This window comes from Ictidomys tridecemlineatus, chromosome 3 (assembly GCF_052094955.1).
Source record: "Ictidomys tridecemlineatus isolate mIctTri1 chromosome 3, mIctTri1.hap1, whole genome shotgun sequence".
Classification (NCBI taxonomy): Eukaryota; Metazoa; Chordata; class Mammalia; order Rodentia; family Sciuridae; genus Ictidomys; species Ictidomys tridecemlineatus.
The window spans coordinates 83365444-83389883 of record NC_135479.1 but is presented as its reverse complement, the minus strand read 5'-3'; the positions used below and the strand labels follow the sequence as shown (position 1 = coordinate 83389883).

Sequence of the window (24440 nt, the reverse complement as noted above, 5' to 3'; positions counted from 1 at the left end):
TAATTGTGTTTTGGTTTTGGAGAGGGATTGTTTTGTTTTCTTTAAAAAAAATTTTTTTTTTTTTTTTAGTTTTGGGTGGACACAATACCTTTATTTTTTATTTATTCGTATGTGGTGCTGAGGATCCAACCCAGCACCTCACACACACTAGGTGTGTGCTCTACCGCTGAGCCACAACCCCAGTCCCTTTTTTGTTTTTTGGGGGGAGTTTTTTTTTTCCTTTGTTATCATTTGTTTTTATTTGAATAGCCCTGTAGAAAATAAAGTATATAACCCTATACCTCACGGAGACAAAATTCTGTATTAAAGAGCAAGATACAATCAAGTGTATGAAGCACTGATTTACAGAGAAATTTTTAAATATCTAATAAAGTTGAAGATGTACATTCCTATTCACCTGTTAATTTAACTAATAATTATAAACTCATTGTCTTACAGATGTTGTTGACCATGTCCTTCAGTGGGTATATAGTTGTTTCAAGAGAGAATATTTACTGCCTTACAATAATATTATCTTAGTCAGATTCCCATCACTGTGACAAATATCTGTTGCCTTTGGACCTTTGGTGAGGTAGTACTTAATTATCGGGAGCCACATGGTGGAAGAAACTGCTCACTTCATGGCATCCAAGTATGGAAAAAAGTGAGGAAGGGCCCAGGGTCCCAATATTCCCTTCAAGAGCATGTTCCCTATGACCTTCCACTAGACCCCACATCTTAAAAATTCCCCACTTCACAATAATAGAGTCTCAGACTGGCAGCCAAGCCTTGAGCATTTTAATTTAGGTTGTTTCCAAGTTTTTGCTTTTATTAACAATGACTCCATGACTGCATTGTCTTCTGGAGTCTAGATGGATAAGACTTAGATATTTGAGAGATTATAATGGCTTACATTGATAGAAAGTTTATTAGGAGTATTTTACTTATGATTTCATTCTTTAATAACACTCTGTTAGGTTTTATTACTATCACTATTTTATAATATTTTTTAAGAATACCTAAGAAAGAGGTTTTATAGGTAAGGAAACCTAAGAAAGTAACTTGTCTAAGGTCACACAACTAGTAAATAGCAGAATCAGGATTTGAGCTCAGAATGTTTTGCTCCAGAACCTGTGCTGTTTATCCACTATGCTACAGAACCTCTCCATGAGAAATAGATATTATCAAAAGTGTAGAGAAACTGGGGTTGGGGCTATAACCCAGTGGCAGAGCTCTTGCCTGGCATGTATGTGACACTGGATTGGATCCTTAGTACCATATAAAAATAAATAAAATAGGGCTGGGATTGTGGCTCAGCGGTAGAACGCTCACCTAGCACGAATGGGACCCAGGTTCGACCCTCAGCACCACATAACAGAGGCATTGTGTTATGTCCATCTACACCTAAAAAAATAAATATTTTAAAAATCCATTTAAAAAATAAATTAATTAATTAATTAAATAAAGGCATACTGTCCATCTACAACTACAAAAAAATGTAAGGACACTAAAATTTGAGAATAGTAGTATGGTTTGGGAAGAGAAATTTTCCCCCATTTTTATTCTGAGGCAAGAGAATGCTCTAGAAGGAACTGGAATTTATATGAGCGAGGAATGAAATATTAGAATTCTACCATTCATTTAATTACAAAAGAGAAACAAGTGTGCTTAATTTTGCATTAAAATGACAGATTATTGCCTTGTATAAATTAGATAATTAAATTATTTTATAATTATTTGCATGTGGTAAATTAGAAACCTTGAAGATTGATTTATAGAACAAAATTAGGATTCACCATATTATCCTCAATATTTTTTTTTTAAAGCTAGAGGTATAACCTGGCGAACAGTGAAGTAAAAGTGTTAGCATTGTATTTGTTCATGATTCATAGATCTTGAAGTAGGAAAGTCATCCCAGAAGTATTATATTAAGTGCTTACAGTGAGGTGAAGAGCCATCTGGGCAGTGAGCCAAAATCCTGACATTTGGAGTTGTTCTTCTACGACTTCATAATATATTCACCAAGATTGGTCTCATTTTAACAAAAGTAGATTATTATTCCTAATTCCTCAGCCTAAAAAACAAATTAACTAAAGATGAAAGACCAGAGCTGAGGATATAGCTCATTTAGTAGAGTGCTTAACTCACATTTAAGGCCCTGGGTTCAATCCCCAGCACCATCAAAAATAAATAAATAAATAAAAGATGAAAGACCCATGATTGGAAGGAAGAGATAAACTTCATTCTACACATGTGTAGGATAATTATACAATGTATAGTTTAATTTACAATAAATTACTTCATGATTTAGATTTTGTAGACTGTTGCACATTTTTAAATAATTTTGGCTTTTACATCATTTTCCCATTGATATATAACTAATTTATTTCTTGGTCATAAAAATTTTCTTTTAGTTCGTTAGACATGTGGTAGGTTATAAAGATTAACAATTCTTTAGAGAAACACTTTTTGACCTATACATTATTCTGTACTTGGATGTTGACATTTTGGTTTTGTTAGGAGATTTAACATGTTTGTTGGCTCCATATTTATAATTGTGAGGTTCTCAGAAAGTTCTAAATATCATTACCCATCCCAATGAAAACAGAGCATTTAGACCAAAATAAGGTGTCTTCATATTTCACAGAAACTATATTTTTTAAAAAACAAGATATTTTAGTTGGAGGGCTTTGAGAGCTCAGATACAAATACAATGTTAGAAATTATATTTGCTGCTTGTTGAAAGTGACTAAGAATACATTTCAGCTTTGGATATTAATTAGAGATTTCTTTTTTTTTTTAATTCTGCTCTAGAGATGCTATTGCTGAGATTAGAGCTATTTGTATTGAAGAGATTGGAGTATGGATGAAAATGTATAGTGATGCCTTTCTAAATGACAGTTACCTGAAATACGTTGGCTGGACTCTTCATGACAGGGTAAGTAATATCTTCTAAGCTTTAGAATAGATGCTCATATCAGTACCAGCATGCTAGGAATCAAAATTGTAATAGTTGATTTTTTTAAAGTTGTAGTAATGCAGCTGGGGTTGTGGCTTAGCAGTAGAGCTCTTGCCTAGCACGGGTGAGGCCCTGGGTTCGATCCTCAACACCACATAAAAATAAATAAATAAAATAAAGGTATTGTGTCCAACTACAACTAAAAAATAAAAAAATATTTTTAAAAAAATAGTTGTAGTAATATTAAATTTAAAATGATTCAACATAGTAACTGTTTATTTGAAGACCATGATTTAACTTCGAGCCATTGGCCCTTATATAAAAGAGTTTGTCATATTTAGATGCAATGCTATCTTAAATCAAAATGACCTGTTATGTCTGAATTTACAAGAGAATGCATATCATATCCCAAGAAGATAATTAGCTCTTTTTCTTACTGGAATAAAAAAATTTCTTGTCTTTTAATATGTAAAAACTAAATACCTTTATTAGTTTTTTCCTTGTACCAGGAATGGAACCCAGGGCGCTTAACCTCTGAGCCACATCTCTATTCCCTTTTTAAATTTTTTTTATTTTGAGACAGGGTATCACTAAGTTGCAGAGGCTTGATTTAAATTTGCGATCCTCTGGGGCTTGGGTTGTGGCTCAGCGGTAGACTGCTCGCCTAGCACGTGCGAGGCGCTGGGTTCGATCCTCAGCACCACATAAAAATAAATAAATAAGGGCTGGTGGTGTAGCTCAGTTGGTAGAGTGCTTGTCTAGCATGCATAAGGCCCTGGGTTCAATCCCCAGCACCACACCAAAAATAAATGAATGAATGAATGAAGGAAGGAATTTAAAAAAAAAAAATTGTGATCCTCCTGCCTCAGCCTCACAGGTTGCTGGGAATAAAAGTGTGCATCACTGCCCCTGGCTAAAAACTAAGTAACATTCATGTTTTGAATTCTCCAGGGTTTTATCACAGTAGAGTGTTTTAAAAGAGTTAAATAGATTTGTTGAAATCTAGAATACTTGATCTAAAATGTATTTCTACTTCTAATCTCTTAGAAAGGGTCTGACTTTGACATGAATCCTATATCATCAAGTCCTAAATAATAACCAAGGGTAAGAAGAAAAAACTATGGAAATTTTTATTTAAAAAAAAACAAACGACAACAAAAAACCCTGACATTCTATAGCTCAAACTGCCAGGTATTCATAAACATGAAGATCCACCCCTATCCCTCCACCCCACCCCCCAATACTGGATATTGTTTACCTAGGGCAATACCCATGGTAAGCAGTTGCTCTACTACTAACTTATCCTTTTTTTTTTTTTTTTTTTTTTTTTACTTTGAGATAGGCTCTCTTTAAGACATCCAGTCTGACCTTGAATTTGAGGTCCTCCTGCCCTAGCCTCTCAAGTAGCTGGGATTGTGAGCATGCACCACTGTGCCAAGCAGCAGCATAGAAATTTTATAACAATTTAAATCATTGTGTTAGTGTAATAGCTATCAGAAGCCTTTTTTTTATATACCTTTATTTATTTTTATGTGGTGCTGAGGATCAAACCCATTACCTCACACATGCTAGGCAAGTGCTCTACCAATGAGCTACAACCCCAGCCCAGAAGCCATTTTATTTTTTAAAATGCAGTTATAAGGGGCTGGGGATGTGGCGCAAGCGGTAGCACGCTCGCCTGGTGTGCATGCAGCCCGGGTTCGATCCTCAGCACCACATACAAACAAAGATGTTGTGTCCACCGAAAACTAAAAAAAATAAATATTGAAATTCTCTCTCTCTCTCTCTCTCTCTCTCTCTCTCTCTCTCTCTCTCTCTCTCTCTCTCTCTCTCCCTCCCCCCCTCCCTCCCTCCCTCTCCCTCTCCCTCTCCCTCTCTTTCTCCCTCTCTCTTTAAAAAAAAAAAAAATGCAATTATAGGGGCTGTTGCTCAGTGGTAAAAAGCTCATCTAGCACATGCGGGGCCCTGGGTTTCATCCTCAGCACCACATAAAAATAAATGAGTGGAATAAAGGTATTGTATTTACAACTAAAAAAAATAAATATTTAAAATAAAATTCAATTATATTCTTAGATATTTATTTATTTATTTATGCTGGGATTGAACCTAGGGGCACTTCACCATTAAACTATATCCCTAGTCCTTTCTAATTATTTATTTATTTGTTTTAATTATATATACACACACACACACATATTTGTTGTAGATGGACACATTACCTTTATTTTATATGTTTATTTTTATGTGGTGCTAGGGAACGAACCCAGTGCTTTATGCATGCTAGGCAAGCTCTCTACCACTGAACCACAACTCTGGTCCCATCTAATTTTTTATCTGGAGACAATATCTCACAAAGTTGCCTAGGCTGTCCTGGAACTAGTGATCCTCATGCTTTAGCCTCTGCAGTAGCTGGGATTACAATCATGTACCTCCTATGCCTATCTTTTTTTAATTGATGATAAAAAGAGATTCTTACCTCTCCCTGTCCCCAGATCATCATTTGAAGGGAAATCTAATTAGTATGTAGTGAGTTTTTTTCCCGAATATATATATCTTCGGTAACTATTTTAACATCCTTTTCTTTGCAGTAATAAATCCCAAGCTAGATTCTGTTTGTTTTGTTTTGTGTTTCCTCCCTATGTGAAATTGGAACCTTTGCATCTAAGTCCACCTCTAATCCAACTAGATTTTACTTCACTACGAGAATGTAGAATTATACAGTGCACACTCATCATACATACACACACTCCTATATTCACCAAGACAGTCTCTTTTGTAGGATTGGATTAAAGTTTTGCACTTTTATTCCCCACCACTACCATCCCAGTTCTTTCCCCTGTTCCTGCAGTAGAGTATTCTTCTGAATTTATGTGACGGTTATCAGTTTTAAAAGAACTTAATGTATGACCACAAAGTCTTGGGAAACCAAATTTTTGGTGTTTCTCACCATCAGTTTTTTTTGTTTGTTTGTTTGTTTTTGTACCAGGAAGTGAACTCAGGGTCACTCAGCCACTGAGCCACATCCTCAGCCCTTTTTTGTATTTAGAGACAAAATACAATAGCAGTAGTGAGTTTCACCTCACTGTTGCTGAGGCTGGCTTTGAACTCAGAATCCTGCTGCATCAGCCTCCCTAGCTGCTGGGATTACAGGTGTGCACCATCGCACCTGGCCTCTTACCATCAGTTAAAAAATTATTAAACTGCTTTTATAGAAATCCATTGTCTAGGTGAAGGAGGGGAGGTTGATTTCCCTTGTACATTGTTGATAAAAACATATGAATATTCAGTGAAATGATTTCTTAAATCTCTATCAGCCTCAATTATTTTATTTTTTAAAGATTGCAAGTATTAAGTAATTTCCTCTACATTTTTCTTTTATCATTCCCACTCTAATCTCTTTACATCTTTTTTTCTGAGAATGACAGTCATTGTCTTCCAGTTTCGTTCATCTGATTGAAATTGCACCCTCTTTAACCTGTAGCCTCTGTCTTCAGATTCATCTTATGCCTCTTCCAAATGAGCTGATGAAATCTTTGTCTTGATTTTAGAACTTTGGAGGTTATAACCTCATCTGTTCTCCTGAATAAAACAAACTTTTTAAAATTGTAAGTTTTATGCTGTAAGTTGGTCAACAGAAAGAAAATCTCTAACAACTAAAGTAGTTGTTTCTGTAGGTTCTCTACCTAGCCATTTTATTTCTGCCCTTCATGGTGACGCAGAATGTGCCTAATTTGCCTAATTTTGAAATTGCATTAATAATTTATGTATTTTAGACTTAAATATCTTAAAATCTTTGAGGATTTATGCTCATAATTCTAATTGCCTTGCTCTTATAGTTTATCTGTATTGTTCTGTACTACTTTTGCTTTTACCATGCTTGTTACTCCATTTTCGGTTACTACATATGAGTCAGGATAATTTAAAAAGAAAGGGGTATTTTGACTCACAGTTTAAGAAGCCTAAGAGCATGACCTTGGCATGTGCATGGCTTCTGGTAAGGGCTTCACAGCAGTTGGTTTGTAAAGAAGAGGAAAAGCAAGTAGAATTCCCACAATAGCTAACCCATTTCTGCCAGAGAAACATTCATCCACTTATAAAGGCAGACCTTCTCACCACCTTTCAAATTCTCACATTAGAGACCAAGCTTCTGCCTGAGTTTTCAGCAGGAAAAAACTATGCCCAAACTATAGCACCTGTGTGTACATTTATTTTTATACCTCTTAGTATATGCTAATCCCCATATCAGAATCTTTGTAGTGTTTAACAATCTATATTTCTTTAACCCACCTCATTTCTTCTCTTTCTTTTGACTCATCCTGAATCCTGTTTCTCATAAAGTTGCCAAAACTGTCCCTCTCAAGGGAATCTTCTCTCTACCCCTGTACTCCTGCCACATACTAACACATACCTTTTTGGAGAGTCCACTTGAATTTAGTTCTTCTTAACTCTTTCACAGTATTTCCATTTAAATATTCTCCTGGGAGCATAAATTATTGTCCCTTAAAGATATAACTCCAATATGTAAATCAATGGAAGTGTAACTGATGTGATTCTGCAATCTGTATACAGGGTAAAAATGGGAGTTCATAACCCACTTGAATCAAAGTGTGAAATATGATATATCAAGAACTATGTAATGTTTTGAACAACCAATAATTAAAAAAAAATTAAAAATTTTTAAAAAAGATATAACTCATTACGAACCCACGTTTACCGTTATTTATGCAATATTGTTATACCACTTGATGTTTCTTACAGAAGTATTTTGCACAAATGTTAAAAAAGAATCTCTTTGAATAAAGAATCTCTGTTAATACCCAATTCTGTCCTCTAACAAATCATTTTATTCTTGATGCTTTTATTTTCTTATTTATGTAGTTATTAAAAAATATTTATTGAGCAGTTAATAAGCATTAGATGCTGTGTTAAACAGCATTTATATTTGAATAAAATTTTCTTGTAATGGGAAAACAATAAAGCATTAAGTGTACTATAATAGAAATAACTGCAGAGCATAGTAGAGCACTTAGCAAAAAAGCAATTGGGAATTTTCATTCCAGCAACAGGTTGTTTTCCAGTTTTCTGAAGTGTTTTCATGAATACTACCTTACCTTATTTAATTTTTAAGGTCCTGTGGTATAGGCAGGACACATTATAGGTGAAGAAATGAGATTTGGGAGGAGAGATGGTTGCTTGGGAATTTTGCTGGACAGGTGAAAATGAAACTCAATTCATGTCCTTACTATATCTATATCCATAGGTAATGGTATCAAAAGAATTGTTGAGCAGCTAATATGCACTAGGTGCTGTGTTAAACAGCATTCATATTTGAAGATTTTATTTTATTTTTTAATCTGTGGGGTTTTTTGGAGAGGATATTGGAGAATGAACACAGGAGTGCTTTATCACTGAACTATAATCCCTTACCCTTTTTATTTTTGAAGACAAGGTCTCGTTAAGTTTTTTAGGGCCTTGCTAAATTGCTGAGGCTGGCCTTGAACCTGTGGTCCTACTGCCCAGCCTCCCAGGTACTGGGATTACTGACATGCACCACATGCCCAGCTTATAATTTTTACTGTGTGAACTTGGATGTATTAATTTCATTTTTCTTGGCATTGATGTCAAGTCTATGGTTAGGGAAAAGTTAGTCATGCTATCTTACATCTGAGGTTGTGACTGTACATTGAGACAACTATCTTCAGCCTTTTACTCATCCATTGTTGATCTTTTCTCATTATATATGTTATATAATACTTTCATCATTGACTTTCCACTTATCTTCCCTCCCGGAAGACCATATCCTTTGAGCCAGTTCTGTAAATCCCCAATTGTTACGCTTGAACCTTGCTACTCTTTACAATACTGTGCTCTGTCCCAGTTCATTTTCTGTTGCTATAACCATACTCGATTCTGGGTAGTTTATTTTTTAAAGTGGGTTTATTTAGCACATATATGGGGGGCTCAAAGTCCAAGATCAAGCAGCACCATCTAGTTGGCCCTGGTGAGGACCTTCTTGTTACACCGTGGCAAATGATCGCATAGTAGAAGTGGGTGTGAGAGAGTTTGCAATGTAAAAGAAAAAGGACAGGGAGGAGCCAGGCTTTCTATTACAACCCAGCCTCTTAGGAACTAATCCACTCCTACCAGACCAGCATTAGTGCCTTCACAAGGGTGGACCTTATTCATTTAACCTCCCACTAGTCTCCCCTTCTTACCTGTTTTACCACCTTTTAATACCATTACGTGGGCTGGGGATGTGGCTCAAGTGGTAGAGCGCTCGCCTGGCATGCGTGCGGCCCGGGTTCGATCCTCAGCACCACATACCAACAAAGATGTTGTGTCCGCCGAGAGCTAAAAAATAAATATTAAAAATTCTCTCTCTCTCTCTCTCTCTCTCTCTCTCACTCTCTCTTTAAAAAAAAAAAAATACCATTACGTGGGGAACTGGGGACCAAACTCCTAGCAAATGAAGTTTTAGGAAAGAAACTATATCCAGTATGTTCCTCTTGCATTGAATGATTAGGTGATACTGCCTTATCTGCTATTTTGTGATCTTATCTATGAAGAGATTTAACCTTAACCTAAGTGGAAATTTCTGTAGATCATGATGAGGGCTGCTAGCATTGTCCTAAGATACCTGCCAAAATTTAAACTTCCACATTCTTTCAATAAAGGGATGGATAGGGAGGAATCATGCCTCCTCTACCAAGGGGTATGAGTCATTTTTAGGCTCACAAATTCAGAAGAAACTAGGAATTAAAGGTCCTCACCTACATCCACCCAGATATTTTTTAGACCCCACTTCTTTCCTATCGTAGTTCTGATTTTGTCATAAGTAAATTGATTAAATTTCCAAAAAAAAAAAAATGGCAGCACTATCCTTGAACTGGCAATTTAATGGCCTGATCTTATTATTTTTTCTCTTTAGGATCATAGTACAATATAGCAGCAAATACTTACTTTCACAGTCCTTATAGTTAACTGTTATTTACCCTGCTTCCTCAAATGTCAGAATGGTGTACAAGTTAATAGTGCACATTCTTTTTCACCCACAGGTAAAAACCCTAGGAAAATACAATACTGTTCTGTGTCAGGAATTGTCAGTACTTATCACCATTGGATTCTTCCTCATAACAATCCAGTCTTCAAGTAATCCAACCTCAGAATCTCATCAAAAAAGTTAGGTCACATTCCCTAGAAGCCAAACCTGAGGAATTATTGTGCTAACAGTATAGTTGTGTGTCTTAACAATGGGGATATGTTCTGAAAGATGTGTCACCTGGCCATTTTTTCAGTGAATAAACACAATAACTGCATGTGACTAATCACAAGATTTTGTAAAGCTGCTGTGAGCTAAACATAGTATATTATTTTATAATAAACTTTTTGCCTGTAAGCAGATATATATACTAAAATAATGATAAAACATAGCAGATGCATAAGCTAGTAAGTCATTTACTATTATTGTCAAATATTATATACTGTGAATAATTATATATGCATAGTAGGTTTATTTACACCAACATCAACACAAACACATGAGTAATAAGTTGTGCCATGATGTTATGATGACTACAGTGTCCCTAGATACTAGGAATTTTTCAATTCCATTGTATCTTCTGGGATCACCTTTGTATATGTAGTCCCTGATTGAGCAGAACATCATTTTGTAGCACATGATTAGGTTTGTACTCAGGAGTATCCTATTGGAAAATATGATAAAGCAGGAAACAGCCCAACAGGTGGTTTCAGAATAAGTCTAGACTCTGCACAATCTCACAACGAACTCTAGAGAATAAATTACATCTCAAAGTTTGTCCTGCCAGAGTTAAGACAGTTAGGCTGTTTTACCATTATGTCTTTCTACTCTGGTTATGGGCATTAGTCTGGGAAAGGTGAGAGTGGAGTGGAGTGAATAGAAGAGGAAAGATGAAATATAACCTCTTAGGAATTTCTGTGCCAGGTGGGTCTTTTCAACCATGGTGGTTTCTTCAGAGAAAGGTGTGTATAGGAATCATTAGCAGTTGACATAGGCTGAAGAATTAACAAGTAAAGGGAGTTTGAGTGGAGTGTTAATTGCACCTGGTATAAACACTTCAGATTTCTCCTACATGCTATAACTAACCTTAACAGATAATATCACTTCATTCACTGCTGTGCTATAAGTAGTTGAATTACCTTGCAAGAGGGTGATTATACACACTTCTCCATGAATGAGAAGTGTTCATTGGTAGTTCAGTATCATCTATAGAAGGTGTATTTATGTTATGGATCTTTGCATGTGTAACAAAGTGGGCCCTATTCCCCAGAATGAGTTACTAAATCTTTTACCAGCATATCCCTGTACTTAGATGTGTGTGTGCGCGCGCACTCGTGCGTGTGCGTGTGCTTTTGGGATTTTGTTTTGTTTTGTTTTGTTTTTGGAGGGGCAACTGGCATTGAACTGAGAAGCACTCAACCACTGAGCCACTTCCCCAGCCCTAATTTGTATTTTATTTAGCAACAAGGTCTCATTGAGTTGCTTATTGCCTTGCTTTTGTATATGTAGTCCCTGATTGAGAGATGTGGGATGTGGCTCAGTGGTTGAGCGTTCAATCCCCCGTACCAAAAAAAATAATAATAATAATCTCTTGAATCCTTTGAGAATGTTGACTAAATTTCAAGATGATGCCATACACATTCTGTTTGCACTGTGATTGCCAACAACCTTTACTCTTAATTAGTGACTTTATATTAAAGATATTCTTCTAGTAACTCGCACCCCCAGGACTCTACACTGTGTCATTTTCCCAGTGTTTTAAACATTCTGCTGTTTATCTGTTTCCTTACTACTCTCCTTGGAATGTAAAAGGCATCCAGTAAATACTTGTTGCATGAATAAATGATAACTTTAATATGAAATTAAGTTTTGCCACAGGATTATTCTATAAATACATATAGAACAAATGAGCATTCCTTTCTCTAATTATGATCATAAGTTAAAAATTCTAAGTATCAATGAATAATATGAGAGATACTCATTATATGGTCAGAGTTGATAAATGTTTGACACAGTTATATTCACAAGAAACTAAGGGATTTTCAATGTATTTTTAAATGATTAAACTGAAATTATTTTATTCTTCATAAAGACTTCAATATTTTTATTATAATCTTTGTGGCATGGAATTAACTGCTTCTTTTGTGTTTTTATTTGTATCTCTGAAGCAAGGGGAAGTCAGACTGAAGTGTTTGAAAGCTCTACAGAGTCTATATACCAATAGAGAATTATTTCCCAAGCTGGAGCTATTCACTAACCGATTCAAGGTAAGCATTAAGAACAGTGAGCTTATTATTTTCATAGTACCTACGTTATTTCTCATTATAACCTCGTACTTATAGCTAGTTTATCAAATGACATTACTGTAATAAGTGTTTAATTCCTGTTCTTTACTACATATTCTTTAAATAAACCCACCTGAAATAAATGAGTGAGTATCTACTTTACCACAAATACACACAGAGTTCTTGTTTCCTTAAAAATGTCTTTCTTGTTTAAAATTATTTCTTTATATATCTTCTTTAATGAATGTATTAATTTTGTAACTAAAGGTTTCCCTGCCACAGTGTTCTGGGAATGCCAGTTGATGAGAAAGATTTTAAATTTCAAACATTCTAGCATCTCCTTTGTGAGAGTAGAACTATGAGAATATGATTTCAAGAATAAAGTTTTGCATTTAACCTATCATTAGTGTGGCACATATGCCTCAGAATATATAATCTTAAGTCTTTCTCAGCTTTTTTATATTTATGGTTTATTTTTTTATAACTACTTTTTTAGGATCGCATTGTATCAATGACACTTGACAAAGAATATGATGTTGCTGTGGAAGCTATTCGATTGGTTACTCTAATACTTCAGTGAGTTTGTTTTTTAATATTTTGACATTTTAATGCCCTTTTCTCTGCATTATTGATATCCTTTTGTATATAAAGCCCTTAAATATATTTATCACTTCAGGTTCTACTTTTAATACCTTAAGGTTTTGTTCCAAACAAAGTATTCTTTTTTTTTTTTTATTGATTGTGTGTGGATTTGTTTTGTTTTTGTTTTTCATTTTGACTGTTGTCTCTTTCCTCCATATTAAAAGTTCTTTTATACAATCTAGAGAAAATATCAATGAAATATCTTCCTCTTTAAACAAAAACAGAGAAAGAAGTCTTCAAAAGGAAGGTCTCTCAAAAGGGATAGGTTTTTCAAATAGGCTTTTTGGAATGTATATAAAACCAAAAGATAGGAAATAAAGCAGGTAATTGTTTTATTTACAAAATGATCAAAAATAGATTTTAAAATAGAAATTTTAAGAAAGCTATTTAAGAAAAATAGCTTTTTCGTTACAAGTTTGACTATAAAAGTAGAATCTGTAAGAGAATGTGATTTCTAGCAAAATTGTTACGCATTCTTCTCTATATACTTTATAATGACACACCTGTCATGAACTAAATAGCTATACAGGGGTCTACTGATGCTTGAATTCTTTATACCTTTTTGCCTTTATACCATGCTTTTTATTATTTTGGCTTTATAATATATTTTAAAATCCAGCCTCTTCTCTTATTGGTAGATTCTCTGGTCTATTTAAAATCCTTTTTTCTATGATAAGAATTTTTAAAATATACTTGTCAGTTGCTTCAAATTTTTGGTTAGTATTTTAAATATTAGAACTTCATGGAATTTAGGAGAAATGGAAGTTTTTATTATATCATATCATTTATTCATGAAAAGATGCATTTCTTTGTTGAGATATCATTAGGTCTTATACATAGAGCTCAATTTTCCATGGTGATCTTCTGTGTTATTTAGTATATGTTAATTCTTAAAAACTTTGTAGTTTCATTGCTATATAATTGGTATTTAATATTTTCTACTTCTTGTTTTGGTGGGTTTCTTATGTTTTGAGATAGGGTCTCACTAAGTTGCTTAGGGCCTCACTAATTGGTTGAGTCTGGCCTCAAACTCGCTATCCTCCTACCTCTGCCTCCTGAGTTGCTTGGATTATAGGCCACCATGCCTAGCTTCTACTTGGTTGTTGCTGAGGTTTAGAAACCTTCAATTTTTATGTTAGTTTTATAGGTATACTGGATTAGAACTCTCATTTCTTCTGATGTTTTGTTCATTCTGTTTACTTGTACTATGTAAGTTACATTATTTGCAAACAATTTCAGTTCCTAACTTTACAAGTTTTCATCTCTTGTCAAATTGCATAGCCAGTTCCTTTATTACTATTAACAGTGTCACTGATAGAAGACAGTTTGTTCTTGTTCTGGAGAAGCAATTAAAGTTTTTAGTTTCTGTGATTTCTGTGGTATCTTTTGGTCCGTAATAAAATTTTCCCTTTGTATATGAGTTTCCTGAGATTTTCCTTTTATCCACTAATGAACCTGAGTTAAATTAATAAATTTGTCTAGTGGTAAGCACCCCTTGCATTTCTAGAATAAATTCTATTTGAACATGATACAGTTCTGTTTTGTTTAAATACAGTATTATATACACATCTGTTATCATTAATAAATTTGACATTTTAGAATTAAATTTATTTTCTAAGCACATACATAAAAACAAAAATTGTATGGGGCTAAAGATATGACTCAATTATAACTCAATTATCTACTCAATGGTAGAATGTTTGCCTAACATGTGAAAGGCCTTGGGTTTGATCCCCATCACCACAAAAAAGAGTATAAATAAATGTAAATAAAATTGTACATAGTAATGGGATAGCATGATATTTTGGTACATGTGTAATGTTGAAATTAGGTTAAATATGTGGATCTCCTCAAACATTTATCATTTCTTTACTTTGAAAATCCTTTCCTCTTTTTGAAGTAAATATATACATTATCCTTATCTATAGTCATCCTGCTGTCCCATGTTAAACTTGAACATCTGTGTAACTAACTCAGTAGCCATTTATTGGGGTCTCTTCACCCTTCCCTTTCTCTTAATCTCCCCAGCCTCTCCTAAATACCAATCTGCCCTCAACTTCTATATCAGGGTTTTTTGGGGTTTTTTTTACATTCCACATATATGCCTGGCTTATTTCACCTAACTCTAGTTCTATCATCCTTTTTCATGGCTGAATTATTTCCTTTTTGTATATATATCACCTTTTCTTTCTCCATTTATTAGTTGATAGACACTTTGATTGCTTCCATTTCTTGGCTATTGTGAGTAATGCTGCAGTGAACCTGAGTATAGACATCCTCTTCCATGTAGGGATTTTATTTCCTTAGAATATATACTCAGTAGGGGGTAGATATATGATCTATATTTGTAGATCATATGGTAGTTCTGTTTTTAATTTTTTTTAAGTTGTACTAGACCAAATATCTTTATTTTATTTATTTATTTTTATGTGGTGCTGAGGATTGAACCTACTACCCTACCAGTGCCAAGCAAGCTCTCTACCACTGAGCTACAACCCCAGCTCTGTTTTTAATTTTTTGAAGGAATATACATACTGTTTTCTACAAGGACTGAACTAATTTACATTCCCACTAACAGTATGAGTTTCCTTAACTCTTACCAACACTTGATATCTTTAGTCTTTTTGATAGTAGCCATCTTACTAGGATGAGTTGACAACCTTTTGTTGTTGTTGTGGTGGTGGTGGTGGTGGTGGTGGTGGTGGTGTTTTGCACTACTGGTGATTGAACCCAGGGATGTTTTACCGCTGAGCCACATCCCTGGGGTTTTTTTTATTTCTCATTTTGAGACAGGGTCTTTCTAAATTGCTAAGACTGGCCTCAAGCTTCTGATCTTCCTGTCTCACCCTCCCAAGTTTCTAGGATTATAGCCCAATTTTAATCAGACTGGATTTTTACTGTTGGAGTTTTTGAAGTTTATTGTAAGTTCTGGATATTAACCTCTTGTCAGGTATATAGTTTGGAAATACTTCCTCCCATTCTATATGTTGTACATCTCTTTACTGTACCTTTGCTGTACAAACACTTAGTAGTTTAATGTAATACCATTTTGGCTTTTTTTTTCCTGTACTTTTCTGGTCTTGTTTCCTCTGCTCTTGGGGTCCTCTCCAGAATATTCTTGGCCTTTCCAATATCCCTCAAGCATTTCCCCTGTTTTGTTTTATCGATTTCATGTCTTTCATAAGTCTTTTAGTCCATGTACAGTTGAATTTTCTTTATCCATTCATCTGATGAAGGGCATCTAGGTTGGTTCCGTAGTTGAGCTATTGTGAATTGAGCTGCTATAAACTACTTTACCACATCCCCAGCTTTTTTCACTTTTTATTTTGAGACAGGATCTTGCTAAGTTGCTTAAGTCCTTGCTAAATTGCTGAGGCTTATCTCTAACTTGTGATTCTTTTCCCTCAGCATCCTGAATTGATGGGATTACATGCATGCATCACCACACCCTGTTTTAAGCTATTGTGCTAATTGTTTTATCACCATAATGAAATTGTGCAGAGAATGACCTGTACAAAACACAATAAATTGTTCAAAGATTAGTCTGTTCCCTTTGCAAGGACTGAAGAATTCAGTATTTGGTATTCAAAATTTAGTCTTCAGTCTTCATTTTTGGATGAATCATTGGGTATGTGTCACAATCTATGCTTTTAACCAGATTTTAATAGAAAAATAGTGGTTTGACCCAGTTGGAAGTTGAAAAAATGTTTGGTTTCATGTATCACATAATACAAAATTGCTCCCCACGAAGTAATACCAGGTGGAGTTATACATCTTGTCAAACTCCTTAATATGGGTTGAAGTATTCTTTTCCATATTTCTCCAATGCCTCAATAGTGTACTTCATCAGATCCGGTTGTATCTTTCCTGTATGTCCGTTATTTTTGGTTATTGCCTTGCCATACATAGTTACTTTGGAGCAGGATCTGGCTGACTGAAATAGGAGAGGTAATGGCATGGTTTGGGATCAGAGGGAACTGCCATTATTACTGAAACCATGGCACATCTCTTTTTTCCAGTTTTATTATAGAGAACTCAATAGTATATTTTTGTTTTCCACAAAAAAAAAAAAAGTTTAAAGCTTTCCTTTCTATTTTATTCTGTTATCTCAGAATATGTTCTGAATGTTCTGGTCAATTTTTTGTATTTTATTAATATGTTTAGAAACATTAGAGCTGAGGAGTTTAGTCAGTGGTAAAGCATTTGCCTAATATGCACAATGCCCTGAGTTTGATCCCTGGCACTACAAAATAAGTAAATAAAAACAATATATATGCACATATTGCATATAATTGTATAAATATTTATTAGTTGAATTTATACATTATTTCATTTATATTATTTCCTGTCTATTTTTTAAGGATAATGTATAAAAGTCTTATAATTGTTGCTTTACCTTTCCTCCTGAATGTTGATCATAAAATATTTTTCATAATCAATTATGAACAGTTTTATTTCCCCTCTAAAATCTATTTTAAAGTATTTGGCCCTTAGGTTTTCTGGTGAATTTAACCAGCTATTGATACCTTTGTGCTGAATAATACAGTATCCTGACATTCTAACCACTCATATATTTCAGTGGTATTGTCTGGAATTTGAGATGAGCTCTGTATCATTAGACTGTATGTATATATATATATATATATATCTGACTGTCTGCCTTTTTTATTTAGTTTCAGTACTTGGTCATTTAGACAGCTTGTTTATTTTTTACTTTGATATTTCTTCTTCCTTTTTTTCCAGCAGAGTAATTATTTCAGTCTCCAAAGATTATCTAAATAAGTTAGATTTCTTCCTTCAAGGGTGTTTTCAAACCTTCTGAGACTTGTATGCCTGGAAAAATTCTACTTCTCCCACAAATGTACAAGATTGAGTGGTTTTATAAGTGCATAGATTCTATTCCCAGTAGGATTGGTGGGGAATGAAGGAATAAACTACTGGGTTAGAAATGAGTGAGAATAGAGTTGTAAAGAAAATATAAAATTTGAGCTGGGGTTGTGGCTCAGTGGCAGAGTGCTTGCCTTGCACATGTGAGACACTGGGTTCAATCCTCGGCACCACGTAAAAAAATAAATAAACTAAAGACATTGTGTCCATACATAATTGCATGTTTATTAAGGGTGGAAAGAGCAGATAATGTCTTAATTTAAGTATGAAATTGTTAACACTGTAGTTCTGTCAGATATTCTAAATGCATTGGAGACATTGGTGCTTTTGTGAATTCCTCATAGATCTCTACAACTCCTGGCATTTATGTTTTCTGTGTGGAAGTTGTTTGCCCTAAAGGTAGTTCTATTGGGTAGAGTCTTTTAAATCTATTCAGAAATGTTCCTTTTCAATATTACATACATGGCCTAAAGGAAATCAAGACCATTCGTGAATGGTTGAAGTACTATGCACTCCCTGGTATCCATACTCTCTTGTTTCTCCTACCGTGGACTGCTCCACAAACATTTTATCTTTAGAACTCTTTAATCCCTGCACCAGATACTAGTTTCTAAAAATTTCTTATAATTTTAAAGGATATTCATAATGTTTCATTGAAATTTTCTGAAACTTGGGTGTTCTAGATTAGCTTAGGGAAAGGCTTCAGAATACCACAACACTCTGATATCTCTGTCTTTAAAGAAACCATATTAGTAACATGGTGGAACCCCACCTACTGCTTATAATCCCACCTATTTGTAATTGCACCTACTCTGGAAGCCTGAGGCAGTAATATCACAAATTCAAGGCCAGCTTAGGCAACTTAGCCAGACAGTGTCCCAAAATAAAATAGAAAGGCCTAAGGAAGTAGCGCAGTGGTGGTGCCCCAAGTACATACAATTCCAGTAAATAAAGTTAGAAAATGAAGAAATTTTTTCTACCAATTATGTTGCTCAGTCTCCTAATTTCTAGTTACTTATTATTTTGTTGGGTAGTAAGCTAAGTATCCCAACCCAGCTTTCCTGTATCTGATAGCACGTACATGAAAAAATTAATTTGACCTTGTTTTACTTGATTTGTGAGATCTCTGCCATACTAAAACTCCCAAAACTTCAGGTAAAGTTAAATATAACATCCTGTTACATTCTGTCCATCTATTTGATACACATTATTTTCCTTTCATTTTTGAGCTTGGGTTCCTAAGATGTCATGTTAAATTGTTTTGTTTTGTTTTGATGTTAAACTGTTAATTTTTGAGGGTATTAGCCAGTGGACTAATGATATCTAACTTGGGAAACAACCCTAGCCTTATACCCCTCCTTATAATTTTTGGTATAAATTGGACATAGATAGAGACATTTGTGCTTTAGAGCAAAAAGCCTCTTGTTATAATCTAATGCTCTTCTTTGGTAGTCTTAAAATTGTGTCTTTCAATTATAATTTCATAACCCAAGAATATGGAATGGATAGATAAAGAAAGTAATTTCATGGACTAGCCAGTCTACTTACACTTATTGTTATTTCCCAGCACCTATTGACAGTTGTCTTGTTTGCTAACACTACTCTGTTTTTCTGGCTTATAATATTGGAACCGAGATTATTGAGGAAAAAATGTTTCTAGGCTGACTACCATCCTTGATTTTTATTTTTCCTGACCAGATCATTCTAATTTTATATGATAGATTCCTCAACATCCTAGTTCCTGAGGCATCTCCAGATGTGAATTTGGGGCATGAGCTCTAAACCCCTACATGTTGTCAAAAATGTGTACATTTTTTTGTTTCCCATATAGTTGTTGTTAATCTTTAATTATATCAGACATTTTAAAACAGTCATAATATGGATATTCTTGGTGGGGGGAGTACTTAAAGACACATATGACCAACTAAAAAATGATGCAGACTTTTTAAGAATGCCTAAATAGAAAGTTGAGAAAGGAATGGTTTTTCTTACAGAATCCATTTATTAAGAAGACCAAATAGTACTGTAAATATGGCGCTAAAATGTAATTTTAAAAATACAGTTCTGGAAAGAAGACTTATATAGCATAGTAATTTCTCTAAAACAAGGACAAAAATATTGCCAGAACATATCAACAAAAATCTTATGCACATTTAAAGAGCTTAATAGTCATTTATTAAGAATATTTGTGTGTGGAAGTATTATATATTTTATTTTCTCCCTTTTTTTATCTATATATTCTGAACATTTTATAATGATTGTGTCTTTCATATAGTGAAATAGTACTTTCAAAGTAAGATAAGGCGGAAACTAAAATCAGTGTGCCTTCAGCTTTTATGTTGAACTTTCAAATTTTGAAATAACAGTAGAACTGAAAATATGTGCTTATTTTGGTTCAGCTGTTAACTTTCTGAAATTTTCAGTGGAAGTGAAGAAGCCCTTTCCAATGAAGACTGTGAAAATGTTTACCATTTGGTTTATTCAGCACATCGCCCTGTTGCTGTGGCAGCGGGAGAGTTCCTTCACAAAAAGTGAGTTATTTTTCAAAACTCGTGTATTCTGTTTTTTTGTTGTTTTAGAGTTAGTAGAAGAGAGTAGTAGTAATTGAACAGAGTATTAAAAAATGTGCATATCACCTTACTCAGCTATCATAGCTTCATAAACTTTACACATTATAAATTATATTCCTGAGAATGGTATGTCTTTTGATATATCTATTTTTCCCTGATATGTGAAAAGGTGATTCACAGCTAGGTGATGAAATTGGGAAAGTATATGAAGTTTATGAAAGCTCTCCAGGTAGGGCTGGGGATGTGGCTCAAGCGGTAGCGTGCTCACCTAGCATGCGCGCGGCCTGGGTTCGATTCTCAGCACCAAAAACAAAGATGTTGTGTCCTCCAATAACTAAAAACTAAATATTAAAATTCTCTCTCTCTCTCTCTCTCTCTCTCTCTCTCTCTCTCTCTCTCTCTCTCTCTCTCCCCTCTCCCCCCCCCCTTAAAATAAAAAGCTCCCCAGGTAATGATATTTCATTTTACTAATTTTTTTCTTTTAAAATTTTGAGTTGCAATCTTACCTTTTCAACATTTATAATTTAAATGTTCTGTAGTATCACCTTTAAAATGCCTCCCCACTTTTCATGTTTTTTTCCCCTGTTCTCTCCATAAAAAACAGTAATCTATAGTGATTATGAAAGTTATATTTACAGTTAAAGTCCAAATTTTTTGAATTTTTTTAAAACTTGTTAAATTTATTTTGGCAAAGCATCAAATTAATGAGAATTTATAAGCATAAATACTTATGAAATACATTTTTATTATGATTTACTACTGTATGTTTTATAACAGTTTTATTTTCATAATACAAACATATTGGTTATATATGTACCTTTTGCTTTTTTTTTTTAATTGTTTTTTTTAGTTGCATTTGGACACAATACCTTTATTTCATTTATTTTTATGTGGTGCTGTAGATCAAACCCAGCGTCTTGCATGTTTTAGGCAAGCGCTCTACCACCAAGCCACAACCCCAGCCCCTATTTTTTACTTTTTTGATTGTGGATTTAACTTAGTGGCTTTGATTATTGGCAGATGAACCTAAAAGTCCATTATGTACTAATTTGTGATTGTGCTACAGCACGAATGTAAAATCATACACTGGGCAGTTGTTGCACCTGGATGATTAACTTTGATAATGAGCAGATCTGTTTCTTCTTCAAGTATCTACATCACAGTGTCTCAAAAACTCTCTAAGTAGTTTTTTCTCAAAGTGGGAAAAGTTGTTTTATCTGTATCATTTGAATAAGTTTGAGATATTTGCTAACATTTTTTATATTGGGACACTTTACCTAAAAGTTTATTATTTGTTTGTGAAAATGAAGCCTATTCTGGTGGAAGTAAATGAAGACTTCCTTAATTAACTGATTTTTAAGCCCCTGCCCTGGAGCAATTCACATTTTAATAATTTTTAATTTTTTAATGATTTCTTTAAACATTCATTTACCATTTAATATAATTACCTTCTAAAATATTTTTTCTTTACTTTAACATTTTTTTTAAATTAAAATCTTAACAATATATAGCAGCCCCAGAAATTCTAGGATTATGTCAAAAATACTTGAATCTGTGCTTGTGCACACAGTATCTTAAAGTCTACAAGCCATGCACACAGTCTTAACCAGTCATCCAAATGATAGTAAGCTGAAATGAATATTTTAAAGTCATCCAAAAATCCACATTTTTTTTTACTTTAGAATCCTAAGCTAACTTCTCAGTAATATATATATAATAAATGCATTATCCAAACTTGTAGATTTTAGTTACCAAGGACCCTCAGAATTTTTATTTGCCACCCCTCTGAAAGCTACCCACAAAACAAAACCATCTCTTTTAACTATTGTGATAGCTGTATTCATATAGCTTCAAGATAAGGCTTATGTGTCCCCCAGCCAAACAAAACACAAATTTTCTGTTGCAGTTTTCTACTTGGGATCTCTGTTTTCATATCACATGAAATTTTTCTTATTTTCTTCAGTTATTTACCTTTCATATGAGAGGCAAACTTTGACTTCCATATGTAAACTAGCCCATGCTATTTGTCTGTCTCCATGTTCTTATTTTTTATAAAAGCTGAGATTCTTTTTATAAAAGACTCAGGGTTTTGTCTTTGGTCTCTGCTATATCCTTTTTATCTAGAGCAATGACTGGAAATAGGGGACTTAAGGACCTTTAGCAGTCAAGTTTTATTAGAATAAGTCTACTTAACAAATGAAATTTTTCAGATAATTTCATAGTCATATTTTAGAAAGTTAGTCACTAAATGATACTTTTCTAACTGTAACATGAATGTCATTTTACTGAAAACATTTGGGTGAGCATTGTTAATTGGTAATAGGTTATAAGTAAGAGGTAATAATTAAAAATATGAATTTTCATATTTTCTGGAACATTTGGTTAAATTCTATAATTATGTGATTGTGAAATCAATATCTAAGAAAATAAAACTAAATTACAGGACTAGGGACATAGTTCAGTGACAGAGTGCTTGCCTAACACACAGACAGCCCTGGGTTCAATCCCTAGCACCACTAAAGACAAAATCAAAATTATGTACTCTAGTATTAATCATATAGGATATTATCAGTGCTTATATTTTTCATTAATATTTGAGCATCGATTATTCAGTAAAATTTTCCTTGTACTTTTCTTTTTTTAACCACAAGTATCATTTTTTTGTGTGTGTGGGTGGTGCTGGGGATTAAACCCAGGGCCTTGTGCTTTCAAGGCAAGTGCTCTACCAACTGAGCTACATCCCAGCCTCCTTGTATGTTTTATATATAGCTATACTTTAAGGAAATTTTCAAATCCAACCATTTTTTAACTTTTATATAAAGGTATCAGTAACATATTTTTGTTGAAATAGATCGGTAATCTGATCTCAGATTTTTTTTAAATGCTGAAATAATTTGTGTAATGAAAGAAAAGACTAACTGATATCCATGAGAATTTGTAATGCTCTTATTGTCATCCCCCCTCCCCCCCCCACTAGGCTGTTTAGCAGACATGACCCACAAGCCGAGGAGGCATTAGCAAAGAGGAGAGGAAGGAACAGTCCAAATGGAAACCTCATTAGAATGCTTGTCCTTTTTTTTCTTGAAAGTGAGGTAAAAGCAAAAAAATTAATATTTTATTTTTATATACTACATATTAAATAAAATTGTCATTGAATTTAAAATCAAATGAAAATAAGACTATTTCTACAAAGTTGTCTTTATAACTTGCTTAATTTTAGAATTAAAACTACCTTTTGTGGAAGGAACTTCTGAATATATATGTAGAGCTATATCAATATTGAGTATATAACAGTAATTGTTAAAACTTTTACACTATTACAGGGTTGCAATACTGCATACTATTTTGTTTTTCTCTTAAATATGTATCTTTTGTTTAAATTACGTTATTAAACACTTTGGGAGTTGTCAAATTATTGAAACCATTAGTTTGATCATTTTTGAAAATTGCATTATTTAATAAGGAGTAGGGAAAGTATGAATTTAGATGTTTTAAACTGTTCTACAATTCTCATAGCAGTGTTTTCATTGCTGTATCAGTTATCATGTAAAGAGTTTTATAATTAACACTCAATGTACGATTAGTATCTGTTTTTGCAGGGAGACTATAGTTTTTGTCACTAAAATACTGTTTGATATTTTATTCTGTATTTTCTATTGGGGGAATGGTCATCCAAACCTAAAGAACCCCTGAATAGCCAGGCATGGTGGTACAAGCCTGTAATCGCAGTGGCTCAGGAGGCTGAGACAGAAAGATTTTGAGTTCAAAGCCAGCCTCAGCAATTTCTCAATGCCCTAAAAGCAACCTAGCAAGACTCTGTCTCTAAATAAAATATAAAAAGAGCTGGGGATGTGGCTCAGTGGTTAAGTGCCCCTGGATTCTATTCCCAGTAGGGGTGGGAGTGGGGAATGAATAAACTACTGGGTTAGAAATGAGTGAGAATAGAGTTGTAAAGAAAACATAGAATTCAGACTGGGGTGGTGGCTCAGAGGCAGAGTGCTTGCCTCATACATATGAGACACTGGGTTCGATCCTTAGCACCACATAAAAATATAAATTAAGTCATTGTGTTCATGTAT

At 34.0% G+C, this 24440-nt stretch overlaps 1 protein-coding gene and 2 non-coding genes across 11 annotated transcripts in view; 2 read left to right on the top strand and 1 right to left on the bottom strand.

Moving 5' to 3' along the window:
* Positions 1 to 24440, top strand: part of Stag1 (STAG1 cohesin complex component) — a 360462-nt gene that overhangs the window by 249320 nt on the left and 86702 nt on the right. For all 9 annotated transcript variants that reach the window (XM_040269835.2, XM_005327048.4, XM_078043362.1 and 6 more), the window contains 5 exons: positions 2794 to 2917; positions 12146 to 12244; positions 12759 to 12838; positions 20215 to 20322; positions 23339 to 23453. In XM_040269835.2, coding sequence (XP_040125769.1) covers positions 2794 to 2917; positions 12146 to 12244; positions 12759 to 12838; positions 20215 to 20322; positions 23339 to 23453 — 526 coding nt within the window. The remainder of the gene's footprint in view (positions 1 to 2793; positions 2918 to 12145; positions 12245 to 12758; positions 12839 to 20214; positions 20323 to 23338; positions 23454 to 24440) is intronic.
* On the top strand, positions 3666 to 3740 carry Trnaa-agc (transfer RNA alanine (anticodon AGC)). The gene has a single exon. It is a non-coding gene; the product is annotated as a tRNA-Ala (tRNA).
* Positions 23033 to 23104, bottom strand: Trnas-uga (transfer RNA serine (anticodon UGA)). The gene has a single exon. It is a non-coding gene; the product is annotated as a tRNA-Ser (tRNA).